This window comes from Lynx canadensis, chromosome E1 (genome assembly GCF_007474595.2).
Source record: "Lynx canadensis isolate LIC74 chromosome E1, mLynCan4.pri.v2, whole genome shotgun sequence".
NCBI lineage: Eukaryota > Metazoa > Chordata > Mammalia > Carnivora > Felidae > Lynx > Lynx canadensis.
The window spans coordinates 5,978,235-6,005,410 of record NC_044316.2 but is presented as its reverse complement, the minus strand read 5'-3'; the positions used below and the strand labels follow the sequence as shown (position 1 = coordinate 6,005,410).

Genomic DNA, 27,176 nt, shown 5'->3' with positions numbered 1-27,176 from the left:
TAGGGCTGCCCCGCCATCCTCAATGGACTGGGATATAATCAAATGAGTTCACGTATGTAAAGCACAAAATGAAGTGTCCTGGCAGGTGCCAAAAAATGACAGTTAAAGAAATGAGAGGAGGAGGAAGAAGCAGGGGAAAAGAGGAAGGCAACCAAGAGAGAAACAGAGACACGGAACAGGGGAAATAAAGGTAGGAAGGAAACTAGAAGTTTCTCTCAGCTCCAGAGACAGAGAGATCTTGTGCTTGCTAAGCCACAACCTAATGTCAACTTCTTATCTCTTCGGGCAGTTCCTTTTGACCATAACTGAGAATAGGGAGGAGCAGCGGTGAGCCGCATTTAAAAATTTTTGAAAAGGTGGGGGGCGGGGGGGATGGTCTGAGGTGCCCCCAAAAGCAGCAACAGCAACATTACTTTCATGGTCAAGCACGAGACGGGGCACTCACATGACTGAAATGCGAAAGTAGAAATTACTAAATATGGATTTACGGAAAAGAAAAGTGAAGGATGATGAAAACCTGAACCACTGAGATCGAAATAAGTGTTCCTAGGGACGAGAACCAGATAAAACCAATGACATGCTTATATGCCTACAGTACCCACTCAGAAAATAAATTGCTTAAAAAGACACCACTCAAGGGGCGCCTGGGTGGCTCAGTCAGTTAAGCGTCCATCCATCTTCGGCTCAGGTCGTGATCTCATGGTTTGTGAGTTCGAGTCCCACATTGGGCTCTGGGCTGACAGCTTGGAGCCTGGAGCCTGTTTCGGATTCTGTGTCTCCCTCTCTCTCTGCCCCTCCCCTGCTCACGCTCTGTCTCTCTCTCTTTCTTCTCAAAAATAAATAAACATTAAAAAATTTTTTAAAGACACCACTCACAATACAAAAACTATAAAGCACCTAGTAATGTATCTAACAAAAGAAGCAAAACATTGACGAAGACACGTATAAAATTTGACTAAGGGACATAACAACTGACCAAAGAGAGACGCAAAGTGGAGCCTGGTCTACTAGACAAAGACTTTTTATAAAGCTGTGAAGCTGTCAAAATAAAAGACAGTGGTACTGATGCAGGGGGAAAAGTAAACAGACCAATACAACAGATTCAAAAGCCCATGCAACACACGGAAATATGAAGTATGATAGATGTAGCAGAGCAAAGAGTGGCGAAAGCATGGAATATTCAATGAATGTTGCTGGAACCAGTGGCCTTCCAGATGGAAAAGAGTTAAATGAGATCATTACCTCAGATCACTCACAAATAAAGATATAAAAATCCCAAATGGATTTTTTGGAAAGCAAAGGTTTCAACTTTTTTTTAATAGTTTATTTATTTACTTAGAGAGAGAGAGAGAGCGCGCACACACACTTGCAAGAGGGGGAGGGGCAGAGAGAAAGAGAGAGAATCCCAAGCAGACTCACCCTGACAGACGCAGGGCTCAAAATCAAGAAACTCGAGATCATGACATGAGCCAAAACTGGATGCTTAACCGACTGGGCCACCCAGGTGCCCCTAAAACCTGTCCAGAAGAGGGGCGCCTGGGTTACTCAGTCGGTTAAGCGTCCCACTCTTGATTTCGGCTCAGGTCGTAATCTCACAGTTTATGAGATCAAGCCCCACATCGGGCTCTGTGCTGACAGTGCAGAGCCTGCCTGGGGTTTTCTCTCTCCCTCTCTCTCTGCCCCTCCCCTGCTCGCTCGCTTGCTCTTTCTCTCTCTCTCTCTCTCTCTCTCTCTCTCTCTCCCTCAAAAATATATAAATAAGCATTAAAAAAAAAAAGATACCACTTCAAACTCACCCAATTGCAAAACCAAAACATTTAGTAATACGAAATGTTAGCAATGAGGTCTGTGACAATAAATGTCTGTGACAATAAATGTCTGTGACAATAAATGGCTTCCCCAACAACTACCCCCTCTTTGTTACATACAATGTGCCCAGCTGAAACTACATTTCTCTGTCTTCTACACAGAGAAGGGCAGCCAACAAGATATCCACAAAAACAGTTGACTGATGATTCCAGAATGGTCTTTTTGGTTCTTCCCTCTTCTCTTCCTTTGTATGGACATCACAGTTGAACTCTACAAGCCAACTTGAACCACAGGACAATCTTAACAATGTAAACCACAAACTCAGTAAGCCACTAACAGTTTCCAGTACTGACACCTGTATACAATTCCTGACAAGGAAATCTCATTCTTACTAGTAGGAACACAAGTTAGAACAACCACTATGAAGAGAAATGTCACAATAGCCACTAAGGTGGGAATAGTTCATATGAGTTAACCTAGCAATTATATTTCTAGGTGTGTGCTGTATGGAATCTGTAATCTAAGTTGTCAAGGAGAAATGCAAAAAGACGTTCATTTTTACACTGCAAAAAATTAGAAGCAACCTTTGTTTTATAACTGCAAAAAATTAGAAGCAACCTTTGTTGGGGATTACTGAAGAAATGTAAAAAATGGTATATTTAATCATTAGAATACTACATAGCAGTTAAGATAAATTAACCAAATCAGGGGTGCCTAGCTGGCTCAGTTGGTAGAACATGGAACTCTTGTTCTAGGGGTTGTGAGTTCAAGCCCCACACTGGGCATAGAGCCTACTAAAAAAATAAGTAAATAATATAAAGTAATTAATGACCCAAATCTATATATTAAAGATCTATATTTATCTATATGGATGAATCTTGAAAACTATGGTAAATAGAAAATGCTATGAGGGATACATACAGGAAAATTTCATTTATGTAAACTTTAAAAATACATACATCAATACTACACATTATTTAGGGAAAAATACACATTAGAAAGCCTAAATAAAGAAGCTGAAAGAAATATTAACTCAAGACAGTGTTTAAAACTGTACAGTGAGAAGGAGATTAGGAGGGGACCCTCAACCATAGCTATACTTTAAAGACAAATAAAGAGCGGGGCGCCTGGGTGGCTCAGTTGATTGAGTGTCCAACTTCAGCTCAGGTCATGATCTCACCGTCCATGAGTTTGAGCCCCGTGTCAGGCTCTGCACTGACAGCTCAGAGCCTGGAGCCTGTTTCAGATTCTGTGTCTCCCTCTCTCTCTGACCCTCCCCCATTCATGCTCTCTCTGTCTCAAAAATAAATAAACGTTAAAAAAAATTTTTTTAAGACAAATAAAGAGTAAATATGCCCAAGTGCTAATCTGCAGTGTTGGGTACACTATAATTCCTTTGTAATTTTTCAGTATGTTTGAAATATTTCATAGTTTAAAAAAAGCAAGAATTATCTTAAGAGACTAGACAAAGATGAGCATATTAAATCAAAACATGCAAAAAATAGGAAGGAAGAGTGATCATAATAAAAAAATTTTTACATAGAAAATAGAAAAACAGGGATGCCTGGGTGGCTCATTGGTTAAGTGTCCGACTTCGGCTCAGGTCATGATCTCATGGTTTGTGGGTTTGAGCCCCGTGTTGGCATCTCTGCTGACAGCTCAGAGCGTAGAGCCTGCTTCGGATTCTGTGTCTCCCTCTCTCTCTGCCCTTTCCCCACTCACACTCTGTCTCTCTCCTCTCTCCAAAATAAACATAAAAAAAAAAGAAAATAGAAAAATATAGAAAATTCTAATGCCAGAAAATTAATGCAACTAAAAGCTGGCTCCCTGAAAGACTAATAAAACTGATAAATCTCTAGCCAGATTCATCAGGAAAAAATAGAGAAGATGCAAATTATCTATTAAATTGCCAATTAATTTGACAATTCCGATGAAAGGGACAAATTTCTTCAGAGAAACAAAACTACCGAATGTCACTCAAGAAGAAATGGATAACTTGAATAGAGCTCTATCTTTGAAAGAAATTGTATTTGTAGTTAAAAATCTTCCCACAAGGAAAATTCTACATTCACATGGCTTCAGGGGTGGATCCTACCAAACATTTCCAGAAGAAATACCAATTCTCTACAAATTCGTCCAGAGAACTGCAGACAGGGACTACTTTCTAGCTCGTTTTGCAAGGCTAGCTCAGATACACAGATACAAACCGATATGCTGATTCAAAAGCCAAAAACATTACAAGAAAACTACAGATCAGTATCTCTCAAGAACACAGGTATAAGACATCTAAATAACATTTTAGCAAACTCAATCCAACAATATGTTAAAAAGGTAACACATCATAATCAAGTGGATTTACCCTGGGAATGCAAGGTTGGTTTAACATATGAAAAGCAATCCATGTAACTTAGGATATGAAAAAAAGAATTTCTCTAACACCATACACAATCATCTTAAGGATACAGAAAAAGAATGTGACAAAACTCTAACATCCATTCCTGATTAAAAAAAAAAATCTCAGCAAATTTGGGGTGCTTGGGTGGCTCAGTTGGTTGAGCATTCGACTTTGGCTCAGGTCATGATCTCATGGTTGGTGGGTTCAAGTCCCACATCGGGCTCTGTGCTGACAACTCAGAGCCTGGAGCCTGCTTCAGATTCTGGGTCTCCCTCTCTCTACCCCTCCCCCTTCATGCTCGCTCTCTCTCTCTCTCTCAAAATAAACAGACATTAAAAAAAAAAAAAAAAAAGACCTGGGGCACCTGGGTAGCTCAGTAGGTTGAGCAGCCAACTTCGGCTCAGGTCATGATCTCGCAGTCCATGAGCTCGAGCCCCACGTCGGGCTCTGTGCTGACAGCTCAGAGTCTGGAGCCTGTCTCACATTCTGTGTCTCCCTCTCTCTCTGACCCTCCCCCGTTCATGCTCTGTCTCTCTCTGTCTCAAAAATAAATAAACGTTAAAAAAAAAAAAAAAAGCCCTCAGCTAATAAGAAACAGAAGGGCACTTCCTCAACTTGATAAAGAACATCTACAAAAAACCTACAGCTAACATCACCCTTCCTGGTGAAACCCTGAGTGGTTCCTCCCTTAGATGAGAAACATTACAAGGATGTCTCCTCTCACTATTTCTATTCAACAGCATGCTAGAGGATCTAGCCAGTGCAATAAGGCAAGAAATACAGAAATAAATGCAACCCAAACTACAAAGAGGTAAACTCTCTTTGTTCACAGACAACGTGATAATCTACGTGGAAAATGTGAGGGAATCCACAAAAAAAGCTACCAAAACTCACAAGTGAGTTTAAGAAAGTTAGGGTAGCCAAGATAAACAAACAAAAATCAACCGCATTTCTTTATATCAATCACAAAACAAGAGGAGACAAATTTCTTTAAAATATCATTTATTGGGGTGCCTGGGTAGCTCAGTCGGATGAGCATCTGACTTTGGCTCAGGTCATGCTCTCATGGTTTGTGAGTTGGAGCCCCACATCGGGCTCTGTACTGACAGCTTGGAGCCTGAAGCCTGCTTCAGATTCTGTGTCTCATTCTCTCCCTGCTCCTCCCCCACTTGTGTTCTGTCTCTGTCTCTCAAAAATAAATAAATGTAAAAAAAAAAATTTTTTTGAAGATCATTTATTCAGCACCAAAAAATACTAAATACTTATGGATAAACTAAACAACAAAAAAAGTGATAAGACTATAAAGTGAAAGCTACAAATATTGCTGAGAAAAATTAATGTAAATAAATGAAATAAAATATCAAGCAAATGAGTCATTACACTGGATGTCTTTAAAATATTGATACCCCGGGGCACCTGGGTGGCGCAGTCGGTTAAGCGTCCGACTTCAGCCAGGTCACGATCTCGCGGTCCGTGAGTTCGAGCCCCGCGTCAGGCTCTGGGCTGATGGCTCAGAGCCTGGAGCCTGTTTCCGATTCTGTGTCTCCCTCTCTCTCTGCCCCTCCCCCGTTCATGCTCTGTCTCTCTCTGTCCCAAAAATAAATAAACGTTGAAAAAAAAAAAATCCTTTAAAAAAAAATAATAATAAAAATAAAAAAATAAAATAAAATATTGATACCCCTCCAACTGACCTACAGATTTAGCGCAATCCCAATACATTTTTTCAAAAAAGTTGACAAATTGGCCCACGTTGAAATTACAAACTTTCACCCTCCCAAAAAAATGCCATTACTAGTATAATGGCTAAGCCACAGATGAGGGAGCAAATATTTGCAATCCTTTATCTGATAACAAACCTGTATCCAGAATACATATTTTTAAAACTCCCAAAACTCAGTAAGAAACAAAAAAAACAAGTTTTTTAAAAAATGGATAAAAGTCCAAAGAGAAACTTCATCAGAAGAGACATAAGGTTGGTAAACAATCTTATGAAAGGTTGTTCAACATCATTAGCCGCTAAAGAAACACAAATTTAAAACACAATGAGATTCCAGTATACACCAGCTAGAATGGCTAAAAATTAAAAAGACAGACCATCCCCAGTGGTGGAAAAGATGTGGAAGAAAGAGAACTCTCATACATTACTTTTGAAGGTTGAAAATGGTACAGCTACTTTGGAAAACAGCTTTATAAAGTCAAACATTCATCTACCACATGATCCAGCCACTCCACTGCCAGGTATTTATTTCCCCAAGGGAAATGAAACCATGGGTCCCCCTCACAGACTTGTACACAGATGCTCACAGCAGCATTATTTGTAACAGACAAAAACCAGAGGCAATCCAAAAGTCCCGCAGCGGGTATAAAGGGGTAAAACAACTATGGTGTATCCCCACAATGGAAGACCACTTCCACTACTCAGCAAAAAAAGAAAACAACTATTGCCACACACCACAACAGGAATTGCAAATAATTCTGCAGAGTGAAGAAAGACAACACGTACCTACTGTAGGACTCTACCTATGCAAAATTCTAGAAAAGGCACATTCATCTATAGTGCAGCAGAAAGCTGCACGGTGGCAGAAGGGACATGTGTGTGTTACATACAGGGCACAAGGAAATGTGTGAGTGATGGAAATGTCCATTATCTTTTTTTTTTAAGTTTATTTATTTTGAGAGAAAGAGAGAGCAGGGGAGGGGCAGAGAGAGAGAGAGAGAGAGAGAAAATCCCAAGCTATCTCCACACTGTTAGTGCAGAGCCCGACATGGGGCTTGACCTCACAAATCCTTAGATCACACACGACCTGAGCCGAAATCAAGAGTCGGACACTTAACCAACTGAGCCACCCAGGCACCCCGGAAATGTCCAGTTATCTTGATTACGGTGATAATCCTACAGGTGAACACACTTGTTCACACATATGAAACTGTGCACTTTAAATATGTGCATTTTAGTGTATGTCCCTTCTATCTCCATAAAGCTGTACTTAAAATTTGCAAGCGAGAAGGAAAGGAAAGAGCATGAGTAGTAGCAGGGGTAGAAAGCGAGAAGGAGATGAAATTCAGCTAATATCACTGCCTTCCATATAATCCGGTGAACTTCTATGGTTACTCAGAAGTGTATGTTCCAGACTAGAATTTCTCCAACCTCAAAAGATACCTGAAGGAAGGACTTCCACTCAGTGAATTGTGAAAATATATATGTTAAAGGACATTTGTTTAAGTGATTCTAGGTTTCAGCGTTAATAAAATAAATGGCAGGTGCGGACCTTTTATGCAAGCTACAGACCAGAAATTACGTTTATTATTCAATGCTGTCAAACTCTTTGTTTTCCCGTCTACAAAGTATGAAAACGTGTTGAGAAACCCATGCAGTTAGGTGTCTTAGTAACATATCTACATCAAATCCAAGGTGTACTTTGGGCTTTTTATTTGAGTTCAGTTCTACCATAGAAAGAAGTGCAAATGGTTGGAGACAATGGCAAAAAACTGAGTTACAGGGGCAAACGGGTGGCTCAGTCAGTTACGTGTCCGACTCCAGCTCAGGTCATGATCTCGCAGTTTGTGAGTTCGAGCCCCACGTCGGGCTCTGTGCTCACGGCTCAGAGCCTAAAGCCTGCTTTGGATTCTGTGCCTTCTTCTCTGAACCCCCACCCTCTCACGCTCTGTCTCTCTCTCAAATATAAATAAACATTAAAAAATTTAAAAAACAGAGTTATAAACTTCAGTATGAAATATTATTCACTCACTGTCTGAGTAAAGCTATGGGACTTTCAGAGGCTCAATTATTCCCCCAACGGCAAGATTAATCTCCTCGCAGCAGCTGCAAGAAGAAAATTAATGTCTTGCAAGCTCCTTGATGGATGGTTGACTGAACCAGACCATGAACCAATGTCCTATGGGGGATACAAATTATGAAATGAAATGTTCTGGTGGGTTCCTCAAGGTGACAGGAATTAAAAGCGATTTGTCTTCCTCACAGCGGTAGTCAAGTAAGAAATCCAGGGGCACCTGGGTGGCTCAGTCGGTTGAGCGTCGGACTTCAGCTCAGGTCATGATCTCACAGTCCATGAGTTCGAGCCCCGCGTCTGGCTCTGTGCTGACAGCTCAGAGCCTGAAGCCTGTTTCAGATTCTATTTCTCCCTCTCTCTCTGACCCTCCCCTGTTCGTGCTGTGTCTCTCTCTGTCTCAAAAATAAATAAACGTTAAAAAAAAAATTTAATAAAAAAAAAGAAGTCCAGACCGCATCCACTCACTTCTGCTCTTTTCCTTCATAACCCAGAATTCTGGGTCTATTATTGGAACTGAAGGTCACATCATCAAAAAGATCCTAAAAGTGATCACCCTCGAGAGAAAAATGTTCCTCTAAACCTTTATTTAATCTGTTTAAAACGTTAACCTTTGTAACATCAGGAAACACGCTGCCCATGCACTCTTTAAAGGTGAACTTTTTGCTTCTGAATTTCATTTTGTATTATTCAGCAAGTCCCCATTACTTCTTGGCGGAGGGGGCGGAGGGAAGTTGACGATCAGCCTGTTGGGGCAGTCTGGGACTTTATACAACTGAACTGTATCAGTGTTAAAAAGTAGATTGCTTTTTTATCTTTAGTTTTTTAAAAATGTTTTAATGTTTATTTATTTTTGAGAGAGACAGAGAGACAGAGCATGAGCAGGGCAGGGGCAGAGGGAGAGGGAGACACAGAATCCGAAGCAGGCTCCAGGCTCTGAGCTGTCAACACAGAGCCCGATGTGGGACTGGAACTCACAAGCCGTGAAATCATGACCTGAGCCGAAGTCGGTGCTTAACCGACTGAGCCTCCCAGGCGTCCCTTTATTTATTTTTGAAAGAGAGAGAGAGAGAGAGAGACAGAGAGAGACAGAGAGAGACAGAGAGAGACAGAGAGACGGAGAACAAGTTGGGGAGGGGCAGAGAGAGAGGGAGACACAGACTCCAAAGCAGGCTCCGGGCTCCGAGCTGTCGGCACAGAGCCTGACGCAGGGCTCAAACGCAAGAACCATGAGGTCATGACCAGACACTTAACCGACTGGGCCACCAGGTGCCCCCCAGCAGATTGTTTTTTTTTAATGAAGCTGAAAAGTTCCTCATCCCTGGACCACTTGTTCCATCACAGAAATAACAGTGAGGTTTTTGCCTGTGAAGTCTCATCTCTATCACTTCCTGGCTATGTGATGCCCATCAAATCAGTCCTCAAACCTCAGTCTCCTCTCTGGAGAAGGGGGATAATGCCTCTAAGCCCCCTGAGACTGTTACCAAGAGAATACATGTGAAAACTCTAGAATGTTTGATAGATGCTTGTGCTTACAGCTGCATATCTCAACCCCCTGCAACCTTCCTGAGATCTATAAAACTGAATTTTACCCAGCTGTTGATAAGAAAAGATGAGCATACTGTTCAGACCCTATTCCAAGCTGTTCTGTGTTGTTTCCGATACTTTGCAATCATGGGCATCACTCTGCCTTCTATTCGTAAAATCAAACGTCCACCCTGTGTAGGCTGGGGTTACGCACTGAAGTGTGGCTTGCGGGAACGATGAAACAGTGGCCACAGGAAACAGGCTGGCATGTGCCAGCACTCTGGGCTAAGACTGAGCCGGCAGGAGTCCAGAGCAGCAGTGAATACAGCCCTGGGAAAGCGGACGTGGAACACGGTTAGGACAGAACCTCTAGTCGAGTCCCTCAACAACTCCCATCCTGCATATGATCTGAAGAGTAAAATGGCCAGAGGATTTAGTGATTATGAAGAATAAATCCATGGTCTGGGGGAAGAAGGGAGGAGGAGATGGCAAGAGCCTTGGGCGACATGAAGAAAGTTCCAGATGTGATCTTACAAACGGCACGATATTATGTAATACTTAAGTACGTTCCCGAACACACAACTGCACACTGTCGCGACACACTACCGACGTGCTTTGGTGAAGTAAGTCAACAGATTCAGTGTGTCTGGCCACAAAAACGAATATCTGAGTCATAAAATGTACAGGGACAGGAGTAGAAAGAAACTGCATGAAACCAGACTTAACAGTCATGAATTACGGATTCAACAAAGCAGCGGGCGCGATCATGATGCAGGATTCCATTGACAGAGTCACCCATCAAAAGCACAGAAAAGCAAGTAAATGCAAATGTAGGGATCGAGTGGGGGAATCAATTGACTAACCTCTGCGTGACAAGATTTGATACACTTCTACTCAGGGCTACAGTCAGTGCTGTCTCACAACACAGTATTTTTTAAGGCAGGAGCCACAACAAAACCCCCAAGGCTACATACACGCTTTGTGATCCAGTCCCAAAAAGAAGGGGCAGGGGGCTCCTCACCAGCTCGTAACGACCCCACCAGCACAAACTCAGCCTAACATTTTCAAAATGAGAATCGTACTGGGGCGCCTGGGTGGCTCCATCAGGTCAGTGTCCGACTCTTGATTTCAGCTCAGGTCATGATCTCATGGTTCGTGCGTTCAAACCCTGCACCAGACTCTGTGCTCACGGCACAGAACCTGCTTGGGATCCTCTCTCTCCTTTCTCTCTCTCTGCCCCTCGCCAGCTCATGTGCGCTCTCTCACACTCCCTCTCTCTTTCAAAATAAATAAATAAACTTTAAAAAGAAATTAGATTGGTATTTTATAGAGTATTAAAAGTGCGTAAAGTTTCAGGGCACCTGGGTGGCTCAGTCGGTTAAGCATCCAACTTCGGCTCAGGTCATAATCTCACAGTTCGTGGGTTCGAGCCCCACATCGGGCTCTGTGCTGACGGCTCAGAGCCCGGAGCCTGCTTCGGATTCTGTGTCTCCCTCTCTCTCTACCCCCTTCCCCGCTTGTGCTCTGTCTCTCTGTCTCTCAAAAATAAACATTAAAAAACAAAAAGTGCTTAAAGGTTCATTCAGTTGAAGTCCTACTCACCTAACTAAATACCACAAGTGCGTGAGGACTGTCCCAGACCCCAGAAAGTATCTGATCCAAGCCCAGCTCCAGTCCCGCCCACTGCCCTAACTCCCTGCCCTACGTCAGGCAGTGGAAGGACTGGAAATGACAGAAGTGACAACCTTCAGCAGGACACAAAATACCCAGAGGCCGAAAGAAGACACGTGAGCCCAAGACCATCCGAGACCGTGCAGTTTCTACAAACAGCTCTGGATAACGAGATTCGATAAAAGAAAGAATTTCTATTATACCTGTTTATTTCCACCTGGGTTGTACTGAGGGTTCTGGAGGAGGACGAGTAAATGATTATATTAAATGCAGATACATCTGATGACAGAAATAAAGTTTCAAAAGGGAGACGGTGGCGGGGGGAACACTAAGGGAGTTCAGAGTCAACAAGAGGAAGAACTTAACCCTCGGTAGAGGGTTAATATTCAGAAGTCGGCTGATTTGCCAGGTTCTTAAAGAACAGAAACTCTAAGAAAGGAAATAGGGGGTTCACATACAACAGCCATAAATACATATATGTATATAAAAAGTACGAGATTCGCCCCTTAACTGAGGAATGGTGAGTTCTGGAAATTAATACGTAGACTCTCACGGTTACACACTAAACATTGAGCAGTTAGCTTACTGCTAATGCATGGCAATTAACTGAAGATCAGAACCTAAGCCTGTCATCCTCTTATCTACTCCAATTCGATATTTATTCGTCGGCTAAAACCCCAAAGTGTTTGCTCCTACCTCTCTGAAGAGTGCACCATAAAACTGAACAATGTACGGGCAGTCACTACTGCGCATTACTACATCCAAATCCATAAGAAGTTGTTTTTGTTCTTTTTCATCCACTGTTGACCGAATTCTCTGGAAAAGAATGACAAAAGATGTCACAAACACATAAAACAACTTTAGAAACCTGAGAACAAAGGCTACCACAAGACTGAAAATTTATAAGCAAATGTCATAAATGCTAACCAGACATAAAAAATGATCATCTTCCTTAGACTTTACAAGAACAATTTTTATCACAGAAAAACAAAATAGCACTTAGGAGGTTTTGTTTTACATATTTATGTTTTTTTGGGTTTTTGTTTTTGTTTTTTTTTTTTTTTGAAGCAAAACAGCACTTAAGACTTTCTTTAAAGGACACAGGACTTTTTAACCACAAGCATCCACTAATGACGTTGGAAGTTATATAACAAAGTTCCTAGCAGTGAAAATTAACCCTCACATGCAAATATAAAGAAAACCACAATGAGCGAGACTTTAAGCAGTTCTCGTGTGAACAATCGTGAGCTTCACATCCTCATTCATGAGAGCTGGAAAAAGAGTCCAGAAGAGGTCAAAACGGGAATCAGTTCAGGGGAAGCTCAGGGACCCCAGTCCTTGCCCCCCAAATCCTAGACTGCAATAGTCCCCCTTTGCCACACTTTCTGGTGCATTAAGAACAAAAAGTTTTGGGGTGCCTGGGTGGCTCAGTCGGTTAAGCGTCCAACTCCGGCTCAGGTCATGACCTTGCGGTTCGTGGGCTCGAGCCCCGTGTCGGGCTCTGTGCTGACAGCTCAAAGACTGGAGTCTGTTTCAGATTCTGTGTCTCCCTCTCTCTCTACCCCTTGTCCACTTGCATGTGCTCTCTCTCTCTCAGAAATAAATAAACATTAAAAAAAAAAAAAAAAGAACAAAAAGTTCTACCTGACTCTCTACCCCAGGAGTCAGAATGTAGGGTAGTAATAACATATGGAAGAAAAATCTAAAAATGAAAAAACAGAGGGCTCTTTGTCTATCCCTAAACTGATGAGGCCCTCTTCTCGTACACGGCAGACCTGGGGTATATCCCTAATCCACCTGTAGGACTTCTGTGCCAAATTCTAAAAGACTGCCTTGAAAACTTAGCGCCCCCACCTCCCACCACACAATGGTATTGTACATGGACACGTCCGGAGGGACAGTTCCCACTGCACTAGCGAGACAGGAAAGAATCAAGTTCAGAAAGCGTAAAACATGAATAATGAGGTTATAGTTTAACATCGAGGCATGCAAACAACGTTTTTCTCATCAAGAAGTTCACAAGGTCACAACGCACCGCTCTGTACAACATATAGTACATACTTACAAGGCAAGTTAGTATATCAAAAAATACACAACGTGGCATTTTGTCTTCCAAAGACTTCAAGGTATCTGTCCTCAATGTTCTTGAAAGGGATGAAGGCAGACAATTAAATCCTTGAGTCCATTTTACAGAAGAGAAGCCAGAGGCACAGAGAGATACAAAAGACGTATTCCATGTAACATGACAATAAGCGGTTGTAGAAGGAATAGAAGCAGCTTCTTTCGTTTTCCTCTCTCCCCACGAAATGAGACATTCCATATACTCCCCAAACAAATTTCATTGTGCTACTTAAAATTTATAGCCCATTAGCTACAGTACTTGATAGCAAATAGAATTTACTGACTCCCATACATCTCATATATACTGATTTACTTAAAATTTTTACCTTGGATATTAACTGGCCAGATAAACAAGAAATAAACATGAAAAATGAAAAACAATGACAAAATAAGGCTGATACTTGTAAAATTAAGAAAAGTTTCCTTCTTTCTCTCATTTCTATATTTTATGGACTATTAGATGATCAGAGTTTGGGGATAAATAACTTTTTTTTTTAATCAACATCAGGATAACGTTTGCTCACAAAGTATGTTTGTAAAAAGTCAAAACAGGGGCGCCTCGGTGGCGCAGTCGGTTAAGCGTCCGACTTCAGCCAGGTCACGATCTCGCGGTCCGTGAGTTCGAGCCCCGCGTCGGGCTCTGGGCTGATGGCTCAGAGCCTGGAGCCTGTTTCCGATTCTGTGTATCCCTCTCTCTCTGCCCCTCCCCCGTTCATGCTCTGTCTCTCTCTGTCCCAAAAATAAATAAATGTTGAAAAAAAAAAATTAAAAAAAAAAAAAAAAAGTCAAAACAGCCCAGAGATATGATTTGTTATCAGTTCAAAACCATGACGTGGATAATTCTGGTAAACATTGAAATTACATTTTATTCCTGTTTTTAAAAAAAAGTAACTTAAGGCGGCTCAGTTGGGGGAGTGTGCAGCTCTTGATCTTGGGGTTGTGAGCTCAAGCCCCACATTGGGTGTAGAGTTTACTTAAAAAAAAAAAAAGAAAGAAAGAACGTTAAAAGAATAGCTGTGAAAATACTCGTCTGGGGAAGGCAATTTTTTAACATTTTTAACATTTTTTAAAAGAAAAAGAGCTGGTGATCAGAGACAAATGGGGGACGAAAAAGGAAATGATACTCTGGGGGAGATGTCCATCAACTAAAGGATTCTCCCTTTAAGGTTTAAAAAGGTTTTAAAGGTTTAAAAACTTTTTTCTGTTTTTGCCTGTATGGATATACGGACAAGTATAAACACACTCACACTCACAAGACACTATTGTAAAAGATGCCCTCTTTGCTAGATTCTTTTCCTGAGCTGGTTATACAGTTTTCTAAGTTTCCAATTTGTGCAACTGTTTGCATTTCGACCATGGGAAATCACATTACAGCCAAAACCTCGAGAGTTACTATCATTAACTGACTTTTGAGGACCAATTTCTAAAAATACTGCTGTAGCTACAGCAAGGATGCATGCTCCCACATGGCCTGGAGGCCTCACGGAAGCCCCAGCATCGGACTGGTATCTCCTTCTCAGTCCTGGACAGGATTCCCGTGAGCCAGAATGGAGAGAGTCCCTGGCCCCGCTCTAACGTTTGAGCTCATCGGCATGGCAGTAAAACCGACTCATCTGAAAGCTGTTCTTTAATGCCACCACTGGCACAAAATAGAACACGGGCTGCTGCGTGTGGCCTGCCGGCCCCCAGGAAATAGATTCCGCTCCTGGATGCTTGTCAGCGGGTGAACACCTCTTCACGCTCTCTGAACATCTGGCCCATGGGGCAGGCAGTAGGTACAAGAGTAGCTGACGATAACACGTTGGGACTGTTTGGGACTGAGTAAGCAGGAGCTAACTCTTAATTATACGCAAGTTTCAGGATTCTACTGCAACATTTGTTATATGGGAATACTTAATAAAATAAACTCATCCAAAAGTCCTAAAGGACTCAAAAAGGGGGATTAACCACTCACACACCTACAATAGTGGTCGCTTCAAATCAATGATTTTAACTCAATAATTCAATAAATGTTCGCATTGGAGAATACTTAACAGTGATCAATGATTAACAATAACCAATGAGAGAACAGTTAATAAGAGTCACGACCAAAGACAGCCTTTCTAATAGAACAAAACAATGTGTACGGGTAAGAGTTCTACCACTGGAGGTAAGTACAGCCAAGATTCTCAAATATTCAGGCAGAAAATCACAGAAAACTGAAGACATGAACAAACCCCCCTTCCCTTCAGGAAACTGTCCTTGGGAGCTCCCCTCTCATTGCCACACGGGATGCTGCCTGATTCATGGATTGCTTCATAAAGCCAATTAGATCTTCAAATTAAAGAGAGAAAAAAAAAAAAAAAAAGCTTTTCTTAATGGAGGGGGATGGAAAATAAAAGTACAAAGGCGTTGTCAATGCATCCGTAAAAATCTCCCCTAATTAGAATGTTCAGAAATCAAATGTATTGATAAATGTCTTCAGTCACAGAAACTTTTCATTCATGCCATAAATTTAAAAGTTAGACTTTTAAAATTTAAAATTTAAATTTAAAATTTAAACTTAAAATTTAAAAGACTGGGGCGCCTGGGTGGCTCAGATGGTTGAGCGTCCAGCTTGATTTCGGCTCAGGTCATGACCTCACGGTTCGCGGGTTCGAGCCCCACGTCAGGCTCTGTGCTGACAGCGTGAAAGCCTACTTGGGATTCTCTCTCTGCCTCTCTCTGGCCCTCCTCTGTTCGTGTGTGCTCTCTCTCTCTCTCATAAGAAATAAATAAGCTTCAAAAACAAAAAAAAGTTAGAGAAGACTAGAGTTTACTTGAGTTCAGAAAACCTTTTTTTCCCTCTCATAAAAAATAGAGTTGAAAAGCTCACACAAAACCACCAAACATTTAAGAAAATCATCTCAAGAACCTTACCGTTTTTTTTTTAAGTTTCATTTTCAACCAAATATCAGAATTCATTAAAATCACTCCTGCCTTCATTATTGAGTTCTTTTACTTGTCACTATTTTCTTAACCTAACTGAAGTTATTACATGCTCTCAGGACAAATGCAACTGTACTTTTTGAAAACTGAGCCACACTGCTTTTCCAATAATGAGGTATTTTCAAATCATTGCAAGTTTTACCTTATTTGGAACAAAATGTAGAGAAGACACTTAAAATCCACACAAGAATGACTACCCTACGTGAAAAAGCCATTTTCCACAGTGAAGAAATTTATATACTTGAAGCTAAAAAAATATTAAAAAAATTTTTTTTCATGTTTATTTATTTTTGAGAGAGAGAGAGACTGTGCGGGGAAGGGGCAGAGAGAGAGAGAGAGACGGGGAGACACAGAATCGATAGCAGGTTCCAGGCTCTGAGCCATCAGCACAGAGCTCAGTGTGGGGCTCGAACTCACCAGCCGTGAGATCATGACCTGAGCCAAAGTCGGACGCTCGACTGACGAGCCACCCAGGCGCCCCTAAAAAAATATTTTAAAAATTGTTGTCTAGATTTGTATTCAAGGTTGTTTTACACTCCACACAAGAGGAGGCAGATGCCAATAAAAACAGCACGTAGCTACAGAGCGGCAATGCCCAAATGACCCCAGCGAAAAGTCTTTCGGTGACCCAGAAAAGGGATGCGCTGACTGACCAGTTCTCCATTGTTACGACTGTTAGGGTTGTACGTGGTTCTTATCCAATTAAAAAGAAAAAAGTCCACAGAGCTTCACTTTCCTAAAACCTCCAATCCAACTCATGCCACTGGCGGGGGCCTGGGAATGATGCTGTAGTGACAGTTAACAGGTTCCAAAGGACAAGCTAAAAGTTTCAGCTCAAAATCATCCTCCTGCCCTCTCCTACCCCGTGCATAAAACACAACAGTGTCCACTCTGAGGACAGTGCTGATCCACGGCGACAGAAACATCTAGAAGTTGCTGAAAGGTCGCTTTCCTTGTGCCTGTGCAACGTGACGTCTGGAAGTCATTGGTAAATCTAAATGTTGACAGCTTATACGTGGCCTTCGTTTGGAATGCCTCAATGTGCGACCATTTAAATTTAAGGCATAAATACTCCTCTACTGATAGCGAACAGCTATTTCAATGTGGCGTCCTTCCAGATGGCCTCTAAATACACCGGGACCTTCACACGGACACGATTCTCGCCCATTAACTCCAAACCCTGCCAGCCCCACTTCCCCCTCGCAGTGTGCTGCTTCTCCTCAGGGGTAAATGACTAGGGATGAAACTAACGGCAGTAAGTGGGAAGAACTTTCCAGTAGATTAAGACCGGTTGTTATAATGCAAAGGGATTGTGGGAACTATTAAAAACCTATGTTCGCTCAAGGAGCAGGGGTGGAGGGGTGGGGGCCGAGAAGCAAAGAAGATAGAGGAAAACACTCTCAGAGAAAGTGCTTTCACCCCTTAGAGATATGAAGACGTGTCGTTTCTGCTTGCTTCTCTTCCTGTCCTACATTTATTTTCAGGAACAAGGAGAAGGGGTAGGAGGAAAGGGTGTGACGGCAGCCCAGTCGCTGTTACGGGATGCGGCTAGGACGGCTCAACTGTGGCAAAAAGAAAAGGGAAAAAGGTTAGCAACACGAAGGCCAAGGGACGAGCCACAGAAGAAGCGAAGGAAGAAAGGCCCACAGGGTCGGTCCTCAGAAGGTCACCAAGGAGCACTGTGCCCGCGTGCTGACTAAATACCCAGCTGGCAGTGATGCTTACACTCATTCTGACTCAGAGCGAACCCTTACAGCCCCATGTCAGACTTCTCAAAGCCATCTCAGTTGCCAGGGAGGCTGGACATACACCACTGGGGACTGTGCAGAGGCTTGCCTCGAAATGGCCCAGTCTGCGTCTGCCTGTGTTCCGGTGACATGGGTTCTTCCTGCCAACTCAAGCTAGCAGAAAAGGCTACAGTCAGATGACAAGCTCCACCTCTTGGACAGTCTGTGTGTATGGCGAGGGAAGGCCCTCTGGGTTACCGGATCCCAGTCCTGCTCAGAGAAGGGGAAAACAGCTCATCATATTCTCGAAAGACACAGAATAAAGTGAGACTGATGACAAGTCATATATGCTCTTGATTAAAAACAGCAGCTCCCCAATGTGTGGGACAGATGTCCGTTCCTAGGATTGGATCATTCCAGACAAAAAAGATAAAAGTCATCTGCAAACCAACCAGGAGTCGAGAACTGAGGAGTCCAGGAATGAACTTTTACAAAGACAGACTTGAAAATAGCAACACAGTCAAATAAACTTGCCAAATATCTACCAATTCTAACTGATACTCTTTTCTTGTTTTTGTTTTGAAATGGAGAAAATATGTATGGGGGGAATGAGATGAGGGGACACAGAAGAAATGGGGTAATTAATGTGGCAGGGCATGACCGCTAGGCCCCAGCAGATAAGGCCCCCCAAATTCTCAAACAAAATCTTGTCAGGTTTTTGTAGGGCTCAGGTGAGGGTCCCGAGGGCAGTATAACAAGGTCACTAAGGGTAAGGTCAGTGACTCATACCCCTGCTGCACATGTTCATCTCCAACTACCTAGAAGAAGCTGGAATAAAGTACGAGTATTTAAAAGTGAGAGAAGTGAGTTCCCCGATGAGAAATTAGGGCACGGATACAATGAGACTCCGCAAGGAGATGGGCTCCATCACTGTACGAGAAATGAGTGGATGGCTTCAAAGACGATCTGGGTGTTGATTAAGACAATCTGACATCATGGGCACCTGGGTGGCTCGGTCGGTCAAGCGTCTGACTTCGGCTGAGGTCATGATCCCACACTTCGTGGGTTTAAGACCCGCGTCAGGCTCTGTGCTGACAGCTCAGAGCCTGGAGCCTGCTTCGGATTCTGTGTCTCCCTCTCTGCCCCTCCCCTACTCATGCTCTGTCTCTGTCTCTCTCTCTCTCAAAAATAAATTAAACATTAAAAAAAATTTTTTAAAAAGGCAATCTGACAAAGTGTCACTTTCAATTTGTCACCAATCCAAACTAGAGCACCAGAAGGTATATACTCTTCAGCAAAACCGTGCAGGGTCTGTGATCACTGGCAAAAAGCTGAAACTCCAATGACTGTGACTGTGGCTCACTCCTACACGTAATCACTGATCACCAACCAATGTTACCAAAAGCATGAGCATTCTGTATTTCAAGAAACTGCCAAACAACAACAACAAAAACAACAACAACTACCAAATGTCTTGCCAGAGTGATACGATAGCTAGACCAACCACTCCCAGGACAAAAGCGACACCCAAAGCTCCTTGTGTTGACTGTCTGTACCAAGTGGACATTGATAAATATCAGCCACACAGAAATCTTAGAACTGATCCACGAGCAAACAGATCACGTGGGATCTTAGGTGGGACTCCTCTCCACAGGAACTATTCCATTTGAAATCAAAGGAGGTGGGGCACCTGGGTGGCTGAGTCCGTTAAGCATCCGACTTTGGCTCAGGTCACGATCTCACAGTCCATGAATTCGAGCCCCGCGTCGGGCTCTGTGCTGACAGCTCGGAGCCCGGAGCCTGGCTTCGGATTCTGTGTCTCCCCCTCTCTCTCTGCCCCTCCCTCTCAAAAATAAATAAAACATAAAAAAAGTTTTTTAATAAAATCAAAGGATGAAAAGAACAAGGATTATCTTAATTGACATAGCTGTGATATTTTGAAAATGTGTCCCGTTCCTGGAATCACAAATGCCAATACTGCTACGCCATAAATGCATCCCATTTGTTAAGCGTTCCTTGCAAAGAACCCTCCTATGATTAGCGTCTGTGGGTAAAATATGAAGGGGGGTCCACTGCAGTCAGCAACCTAAATCAGTGACACAGGGGACGGGAGATAGGATCGCACTCAGATCCCCCCAAGTGCCCCAGTGATCCTTACAAACACGCTGCTTTCCCAACAGAAATGTCCAGAATTCAGTTCCAATACAAAGGGTGGAAAACCCCAGAAACCACAGCAGCATGTCCCCTTTGGGCCACATTTTCATTTTCTTAAGTCCAAAACAAAGATTCCATGTTCCACAGCTGCAGCAAGGCTCCTCCCTGCTACCCAGGTTCATCCTTGGCTGCTGGAATCTTCTGAATCGATCACATACAAAAATGCCCACTGTGTCATTCTCACAATGCCATCACTAGGCATGAAGGCAGACAGCAACATTAGCTGAAACAAGTTAAAAAAGGCAAGTATTTGGAATGCCGATCACAGATGCAAAATTGGTTTTCACGTCAAAGAATAACAGATAATAAGTGTGCCTGTTAAATCAATTGTTTTAAATTAGGAAGACATGTTTCTACCAGGGCAGGAAGAAAGAATACTAATTCTTAATTGCCAAATCATCCAAGCCTTTAGAAGCAATTTAATAAACTCTGAATTGTCTCTTGATCAAATTAATTAGTTAATAGCAGTACCTCCTATTCTCCTCACTGAGGAGACTGAGGCCCAAGCAATTCCTTGTACATATCCTCTCTGATGTGTCACCAGAGAACTGGGGAGATCGGTTCCAAAAATATATAGAGGATTTATTACGTCATGGGCAGGGCTGCCCCGAGGGCAAGGTTAACGGGACAAGCTGGACGTGTCTTGATCACCGGCTTCCTCTTTACTAATGACATCATCCACATATAAAGAGCACAGCCGTAGCGCTAACATTTTACAAGGACCGAAAGATCATCGGTGACAAGTGACAGGTCATTACTTCCATACCCATGACACCGAAGTGCGACGCAAGTGGAAATGACGTACCACCAACATCCGGGGCATGACCGTAAGACAAAAGCAACAAAAATGACAGAACACTTGCAGGAGGCATATCAAATAGGGGGTCAGATGGTCCTCATTTAGACCAAAGGGTGGAAGACAGGTTCTTCTCCAAACTGCGACACAGGCTGAGCTACAGATTCCAAAGGTTTCCTCAGAGCTCACGAGCCCAGAGCATCCTTCCAATATTGGCAGGCACGGGGTTGCCATCCCCTATCCCTTACATCAGCCAGAACAGTGCTATTTAGTCTATGTTACTGATTGGAGTCTACATACGATGCTATCAACAGAAAGAACCCATGGAGGAAAACCGCTAGGAACAAAAGGAACACATCTATGTGAGGGGTTCCGAGCTACACAAGACGAGTTCAAAACCAAGCTGACCGGAGGGCAGTCCTGCCACAGCCTTTGGATCTGACCACCTCTGTTAGCACTTTTCACCTGGAACACCGTGACATTCAAGCAACGCTAGGAACATACCGTAACACGGCTCCAGCAGCCACGGATTGCTTAATTAAGCCACAGGATGTAGCCGATCAAAGAAGAGTGGAAGGCCCTGGAATCCAGTCCCAATTCAAAACCAGGCAGCCATGACTTCTGCATTCCACACGTGATCTGGAAAATCAAACGCTAGCACGCACGCTGGCCTTCCAACACGCGGTAGAATTGCCTAACAAAGCGCTCTACACCGTCCGAAAGGAGCTTCGCAAATGTAAGGCCGCTCCCGTCAACTATCATTCTAGCGCTTTCTGAACAGTGTGCGAGACCAATGTTTAAGGACTACAATGAATCTCCTCCAGTGAGCCTCACAGTTCCCACCAAAATTATTCAGTAAGGGAACTTCTGGTAGAAGTGGCAAGGTGTCCACAGGGGCCGACCCCCACGTTGCCATACTTACAGCACTGTCTGCGTGGGAGAGGCCTACCTAGGGAGCAGATGCAAGCACCATGCAGCCCCAAGGCTGGGGGGGCCTCTGGTCCTTCCCACCAGGCATGAGGGTTAACCTAGGTCTCAACTGTACATCAAGGACACCGAAGGCGAGATCCAAATACCAAGGAGAAGCAGGAATCGAGATCAGGTTACCAGCCCAGGATGGACCGGGAAGACTGAAACGGATACACCAGTAGAGTTGGAACAGTAGAGAAAAAACTCTGAGGGAGGGTTGAAAGAACAAGACGAGCAAGGCCCATCCTCGAGAAAGGGGAAACGCCTGAAACCCTTCAGTCCAAGGTCACGTTGCTAACTCAGTGTGGCCTAAGCACCTAATCTGAGACAGCCAGTCCGTCTTTCTGAGTTGCACAGATGAGTTCTCAGGTTGAAGACTGAATGCTCATCGTAGTATCAACCCTGACAACCTTGACCGGGCACGTTCCCATCCCCACCTACCTGCCTGCCATCGGTTTCATCCTCCCACGAGAGGTCAGCCTCGCTCAACGGTCAAGCCTCTAACAAACAACTCCACTGCCCTCCGTCTGCAGGGACATCAATCCCTTTCAATCCCTTGACAACCTGAGGCTGTCATACCACTCCATTCCAGCCCACGGGCCTGAACTCTTTCTAACTCCTCACTCCTGTGTCCCCAGATTTGCTCAGACATGCTGATTCGGATCATCTGAGGACCTGACTCTGCTGGGTGTTTCTACCAGACGTGAGTTTCTCTAACCCTAGCCCAGAAACCTAATCCCGATGCCAATGCCTTCCTCAAACATTTGATCTGAATGTCGGGCCTTTCCCCGTTACAATTAGCCCCGGAAGGGAGCTAACCAGACACCTACTTTACCCTTAGAGGACAGGGTCTGTGTGGGTCTCATTTTTTTCATTTAGTGGTTATTCCAACATCATGCGAAATGGGGTATTAAATAAATGTTATTTGCCGAAGATGCTCATTGAAGCCCGAAGTACCCAACCAGAGCCGAAGGTGGTTCCTCCTGAGCTTTAGGAGACCTGGTGGCCAGGACAATGGCTTTGCCCTGGGCAGCCCCTGACTCAGTCATTCAGGCGACAAGACAAACCAGCTGTATCACTCCCCGTCACAGAAGAGGAAGACCTTTTTCCTACGAGTGTGCGATTAAAACTGAAGGGTCAAGATTTTCCACATCTTAGGTCCTAATGCTGAACCTCACTGGCAGCTTCAGGAACTGTCCTCGGGCCAAAGGTCAAGAAATTGTTGGCGTGCCTGGGTGGCTCAGTAGGATAAGCATCCAAGTCTTGATTTCGACTCAGGTTATGATCTCCCTGTCATGAGATGGAGCCCCATGCCCAGCACAGAGGCTGCTTGGGAAGCTCTCTCCCACTCCTTCTGTGCCTCCCACCCCATTCACATGCACACGTGCCCTCTCTCTTTCCCTCTTTCTCTCTCTCTCTCAAAAAAAAAAGAGAAATTGCTGTATGTACAACTCTTACACATGCTGTATGCTACCTCGCTGAGTTTGATTTATTATATCTTAGCTGATTTTTAGATTACATCTTGGAGATAACCGTTTCTACTAACTAACAGGTCTTTTCAGACATTTCTTAGAGGTGGCAAAATAAACTTGGGGAAGGGCTCCCTCAAAACTAAAACTCAGGGGCGCCCCTGGTTGGCTCAGTTAGAAGAACATGTGACCCTTGATCTTGGAGTCGTGAGTTCAAGCCCCACATTGGGCTTAAAATAATTTAAAAAACCAAAACTAAAAATGAGGAATAATGATAATAAAACCAGGCTAATACCACAGTCCACTTTTGTACAGAACTGCAAATAGGTCTTAAGGATGACTTATTTCCAACATAAGCTTAGTATCTACTAAGTTAACCCCTCCATATTCCCCAGTGCATAGTAAAACACTAGTATAGTGCGTTTCTCATTTTACCAACAACCAGGGAAAACTCACAGGACTGTGAACCACTGTCTCCCACTCTTTTAAATTTCTGTAGTCCTATCTCAAGGCTGAACACAGAGGGCGCTTAGTAATCAGGCTGTCTACGTCAGACCTAATGTCTTGATCACACACTGTCCCTGGGTGTTTGCTCTTGTCCATCTGTCCACGTGCCTACGTGATAAGGAATACACTCGCTCAGGTGTGATGAAAGGCTAAGCTTTTTCAGAGAGACCCACAAGATACACATTTAAAAACTGCAGTGGGAGGCAAACACCAGTCTGCAAATTGGTATCAAACTGTCATGTATGTGAATGGAAAAACCCTCTTCCAGTATCATATGACGTCATGGAATCCAATGGTACGCCCCACTGATAGGTCGGTTGATAACGTCACATCACCACCTTCCCCACACTAAACGGACCCGCTTGCTCAAGGATTCAAGGTGATGGGGAGCCTGGGTGGCTCAGTCGGTTCAGTGTCAGACTTCAGCTCAGGTCATGATCTCACAGTTTGTGAGGTCGAGCCCTGAGTTGGGGCTCTGTGCTGACAGCTCGGAGCCTGGAGCCTGCTTTGGATTCTGTGTCTCCCTCTCTGTCTGCCCCTCCCCTGCTCTCTCTCTCTTTCTCTCTCTCTCTCTCTCTCTCTCTCAAAAATAATAAAAACATTTAAAAAATTGAAAAAAAAAAAAGAATTCAAGTTGATAAACACGGGGCACCTGAGTGGCTCAGTCGGTTGAGCATCCGACTTTGGCTCAGGTCATGATCTCACGGTCCGTGTCTCCCTCTCTCTCTGCCTCTCCCCCACTCACATTCTGTCTGTCTGTCTGTCTCTCTCTCAAAAATAAAGAAACATTAAAAAATTAAAAACAACTCAAGGTGATAAACAAACGGAGACAGTACCAACTGATAGGTACAGATGTGAGAGTTACCCATCTGGAGGTCCCATGACCCCCTCCAAGTATTTCTTAAGAGCTGGGATTTTCAAAGCCACGCCAACAGGGGCTCTCAAAATAAGGTCAAATTACAAACAGCAGACAACAACTTCCTATTTTCACTCTTAAATGCCTTCAAAACTTGAATGAGCACTACAGAGTTTCAAAAGTTCTCAAATTAAGAAAAACTTCCGTCAAGTCACAATGAAGCAAGTACCTTCTTCATTTCCCTTGAAAACCTACTGACTGCGGCCGAAGTCGACACAGATTACTAAAACAGATTATGATAACGGTCAACATAGTAAAACGCATGGAGTGCAGGCTGAAAATCGCAGGACATAATTATTTAAAAGCTCTTTCCCTAGTACCTGGAAGAAAGTTTAGAAGCTTTAGTTACATAGGATAGCTCTCCCTTAAGACCCAGCCAAGTAAAAGCGGATGTCATGCACAGACAGCATACAGAAGAACAGTGCAACACTCATCCAGAAAAATCTCAATAAAATGACTTCCCACTTCCATTGCAGCGGCACAAAATAAATATAGAGGAATCATTTCACGTTCCAAGAAGAGTACCAGTTTATTTCAAGAGATAATCCAAAGCAGAGGGCGTAGCCTATGCGTCTTTAGAGGTCTACAGTTCACGTGCAAGATTTTGCAGACGTATGCAGCATCCTAAGAAAAAGGTCCACAGTCGTCATCACAATGCAAAAGAACAATGACCAAAAACGAGGTGAAGAACCATACAAGTTTTCCCCATCATGAATTTCTCATCAGCTTTATAGGACCCCACAAAGAGAAATGCTCAACAGTGAAGGAGGCAAAAACAGTTAGAGTAACATTTTGCTCACAGTAAACTTTAACACAGAGAGCATCTTCTATTAATGTGATGCGAATCCCCTCCCAAAAGTCAATTACGACACTGAGGTGCCTAGTCAATCAAGCCACGTTGAAAAAGTCTCCAAACAGGCGTTTCGACAGGAAGATGATTAGCCAACACTGTCTGCAAACCCATTCTCCATTGTGTAAACTGAGGCATTTACTGCTTCCGTAAGAATTGTAACTCGGATCCCTTTTGCCTTTTTCTTTTTAAACCGCCACCCCCAACACCGTCCATTTTCCAGTAACATCTGAGACACAGCGAACATCTGCTCGACCTCTAAACAAACAAATGGACACGTTACAACTACGCGGGCCCCACAGGAGTCGGATGGACGGCATCGATGCGTAACAGGCACCGACATCAGCCCGCCGAGGACAGCCTGTGGGGCCGATCTCCACTCCGGGCCACTCTGCTGTCTTCTTCACATGAACGTATTAGGTGGCAGACACTCACAGCAAGGACGGAATGTGACGGCATTATCACGAGGTACGCATTTCAAGTCCAGCTTTCGAACCGGGGAACAGGGCAGTACTGGGTGGAGATGAAAAAACAAACAGAAGCCGAGCCGGTCAGGGCCGAGTAAGGTTGAGGTTAGTGGCAACAGCATGTGCGTGGTTTCCAGGAAACCTTCAGTGAGACTGCTGTTAGCCCTAGCCCCGCACCTTGCCCAACCCAGTGTGCTGCCTCTTCGTCCAGCTCCCCGCCTGGCTCGGTGCAGCACTGCCCTGCTCCCAGGGGTGCGGCCGCCCAGCCTGAACTCACCTTGGCAGCGGAAGGGCCTGGAGTTGAAAACACGTTAGCGCATCACGCCAAGAGCGCAGCGAACACGCGCACTTCACCCCCTCGCGCTTCCGGAGGGGAGGGAAACACATGCCAGCGGCCAGAAAGCCTCGGGACGGTTCACACCCTCGAAGGATTTGGAGAAACGGTTTTACAAACACCCACGTTCGCCACACAAGCCGGGAGAGGACAGAACAACAGTGGAGTGACTGCACCAGGAAGTTGCACCTAACGGCTGAAAGCACCGGAAAAAGAAGGACGGGCGTCACCTACTTTAACTGCCATTATCTGCCCACTTGGTTTGTGGACCATTTTGTTGACGGAACCGTAAGCTCCTCGTCCGATTTCTCCAAGGTCCTTCAAGTCCTCCGCGGTGAAATCCCAGTGCTGCTCAGGAGAGATCTTCAGTTTTCCCGACGATTCGATGCTGTGTGTTCTCAGCCTCTCTCTGTTAAAATACCGGGAAGCAATTGTGCCACATTTTAAACAGGTTTGGACATTTTTTCTGATAGCTAGCACCGATGAACGCGTGGGAAAAAACACGGTCTGACCTCCAGGGTTTTGGAGGGGTTTTTTTTTTTTTACTTTGTTTTGTTTGTTTTGTTTTTGTTGTTGTTGTTTTTAGTGGATTGTTTTTGTTTGTTTGTTTGTTTTTTTGCATCGTCTTTTGTTGACACACTGACTTCAT

At 43.8% G+C, this 27,176-nt stretch overlaps 1 protein-coding gene across 1 annotated transcript in view; it reads right to left on the bottom strand.

Annotated features, from left to right (window-relative positions):
* MAP2K4 (mitogen-activated protein kinase kinase 4) overlaps window positions 1-27,176 on the bottom strand; it is a 139,678-nt gene that overhangs the window by 43,614 nt on the left and 68,888 nt on the right. Inside the window, exons 3-4 of the mRNA XM_030295062.1 lie at window positions 26,762-26,936; window positions 11,887-12,006 (exon numbers count right to left, since the gene is read on the bottom strand). Of these exons, the coding sequence (XP_030150922.1) occupies window positions 11,887-12,006; window positions 26,762-26,936 (295 nt within the window). The remainder of the gene's footprint in view (window positions 1-11,886; window positions 12,007-26,761; window positions 26,937-27,176) is intronic.